The following is a 2,216-nucleotide window of genomic DNA, read 5'->3' on the forward strand; positions in this document are numbered from 1 at the left end:
ATAAAAAAAAAAAAAAAAAAAAAAAATCTAATCAATGCTTTAAGAACCACCATGACACTTTTCATACCTTTACTAGGGATGAGAATTGTTCTTACAAGGTATTCAAATGAAAACAAGAGAAAAAATAATAAGCAAAGAAGACCAACTTAATGAGGATCTTTGGACAGAGAAAGCACACTACAACAAAGAGGTCTCATCCTCGACATACATTAGGAAATAATTTCTTCTAATCTTCTTTCCCATTAAAAAAATGTAGAAGCACAAAGAATTTGCTAGCATCATCATGGTAGACAAACTTGTATGACACGAAATACACGGTAGTCTTCTACACTATTTATAAAACAATGCACATGCAAATGTCCTTAATTACTGACCAATAGCGATGGCAAGGTTGATCAGTGCTGTTCTCCATATATTGAGGTATTGCTCAAAAAACATGTAAAATACAGAATACGGAAAGACCTCTATCTGCAAATGACAACGAGGGTCAGTTCAAGATCAAGCTAATGCAACAGAAGCAAGTAGTTTGAATAAAGCATTAAAGCAAAAAAAAGTCTTTAAAAGCAGTTTGCCACTCTCCTATTCAATCAAATGGTGAAACCAAGATACAGGTATGATCGTTATTAGTTTAAAATAATAAGATATGAAAGAGAATCAAACAAAAATTATAATTGAAAAATTTACCTTCAAAGAATCCGAAACCCTTGAACTCAATTCTTGAGCAGCCCTCATCGAATTAATATAGTCAACCTGATAATTTTTTGTTGATTACAAAAGTAAAAAACAATCTTTATTTTAATTATATTCTTTAAATACAACTATCTAAATTCAAATTATGAACGGGCCACACCACACCTGCTTATTCAGGGGAGTATGGTATGTTCTGAAAGAAGATGCTTGAATAACACCATTTTCATAGCCTGGTGAGCAAAAAAGAAAAGTAAGTGTTATTTAATTTAAGGTTGCAAGAAATCTTCCACTCTCACTTAACATATATTATTAAATAATGCAAGAGAAGAAATCCAATCCAGCAAACCTTTCAGTTCAACACTACTAGTGTATGCCCCATGACCTCCTTTAGCACAATCAGCAGAAGGTAGAGCACTGAGGAACCATGGCAATTTCTCCTTAAATTGTGTAGTGGATGGTCTACCACCATGCAGATCCGAGTGAAGAAAGCACTGCATAACTCCTAAGCATTAATGTTCACAAATTCTACGACGAAAATTAGGACTCATGACTCAGGATTGGCTCCTAATTTTGCAAAATACTGAAAAGCAACCAGGCAACAGTTTTACCGTTGTACAATCTTTGCATACTCCATTCAAACCACAAGAACCACCATTAGAAGCACAGCAAGGGGCCTGAAAAGGACTAAATTCAGTAAATTTAAGGAGATATCATGCACACAATATACAAAAAATTTTCAAATATTTCTAAAAATAATAAACCAATTGTTGTCACTGATATATCTTATAATTGGTAAAACATAATACACCAACATAGTTACGATTAAAACAAACTTCAAAGGATATTGCATTAGAAGGAAGAGAAATGAAGATAAAATCAAATATAGAAAACCAAACCAACTGTGGAATGAACAATAGTCCGTCCATGATAATGGTATTACAGCTATGATGTTATTTCACAAGAAAAATTGAAAAGGAACCACATGACCTGATCATCAGGGGGGCAATAGCTCCCATTCGTGAACTTCCGACAACATCCAAATGCTTCTGGAGATATCCACACAAGATAATCATCAAGCCAAGAAGCAGCTGGTTTAGCAATATAACTTGACTCTGGTATTAGTGAAGCTTTTGCAATCTGCAGGAAAGAGGAAAAAATGAATCCTTGCTTCGGAAAAAAAAAAAAACGTGTAATAAGCCATTCTAAAGCAGCAATAATGTTATTCTCCTACACATGTTGGAAAAGACATGGAGCGCATCAAGAATATTGGAAAAGATATACATACTCCTACGAAAAATATCGGAAGATAGATGTACCTCATTTAAAAGAGAGTTTGAGTCACATTGACTGATGGAGCATAATTGGTTTGTCTGTCTTGAGTCTGAGCTGAGCATAGTAACAGGATGTCAGGATACAAAAAAAAAAAAAAAAAAAAAAAAAAAAAAAAAAAAAAAAAAAAAAAAAAAAAAAAAAAAAAAAAAAAAAAAAAAAAAAAAAAAAAAAAAAAAAAAAAAAAAAAAAAAAAA

At 32.5% G+C, this 2,216-nt stretch overlaps 1 protein-coding gene across 3 annotated transcripts in view; it reads right to left on the reverse strand.

Annotated features, from left to right (window-relative positions):
- The window catches only part of LOC111476522 (Niemann-Pick C1 protein-like), a 15,325-nt gene that overhangs the window by 1,848 nt on the left and 11,261 nt on the right, over positions 1 to 2,216 (reverse strand). For all 3 annotated transcript variants that reach the window (XM_023120213.1, XM_023120214.1, XM_023120215.1), the window contains 7 exons: positions 2,007 to 2,076; positions 1,678 to 1,827; positions 1,299 to 1,364; positions 1,037 to 1,181; positions 856 to 920; positions 685 to 750; positions 375 to 468 (listed from right to left, as the gene is read on the reverse strand). In XM_023120213.1, coding sequence (XP_022975981.1) covers positions 375 to 468; positions 685 to 750; positions 856 to 920; positions 1,037 to 1,181; positions 1,299 to 1,364; positions 1,678 to 1,827; positions 2,007 to 2,076 — 656 coding nt within the window. The remainder of the gene's footprint in view (positions 1 to 374; positions 469 to 684; positions 751 to 855; positions 921 to 1,036; positions 1,182 to 1,298; positions 1,365 to 1,677; positions 1,828 to 2,006; positions 2,077 to 2,216) is intronic.

This window comes from Cucurbita maxima, unplaced genomic scaffold (genome assembly GCF_002738345.1).
Source record: "Cucurbita maxima cultivar Rimu unplaced genomic scaffold, Cmax_1.0 Cma_Scf00003, whole genome shotgun sequence".
Classification (NCBI taxonomy): domain Eukaryota; kingdom Viridiplantae; phylum Streptophyta; class Magnoliopsida; order Cucurbitales; family Cucurbitaceae; genus Cucurbita; species Cucurbita maxima.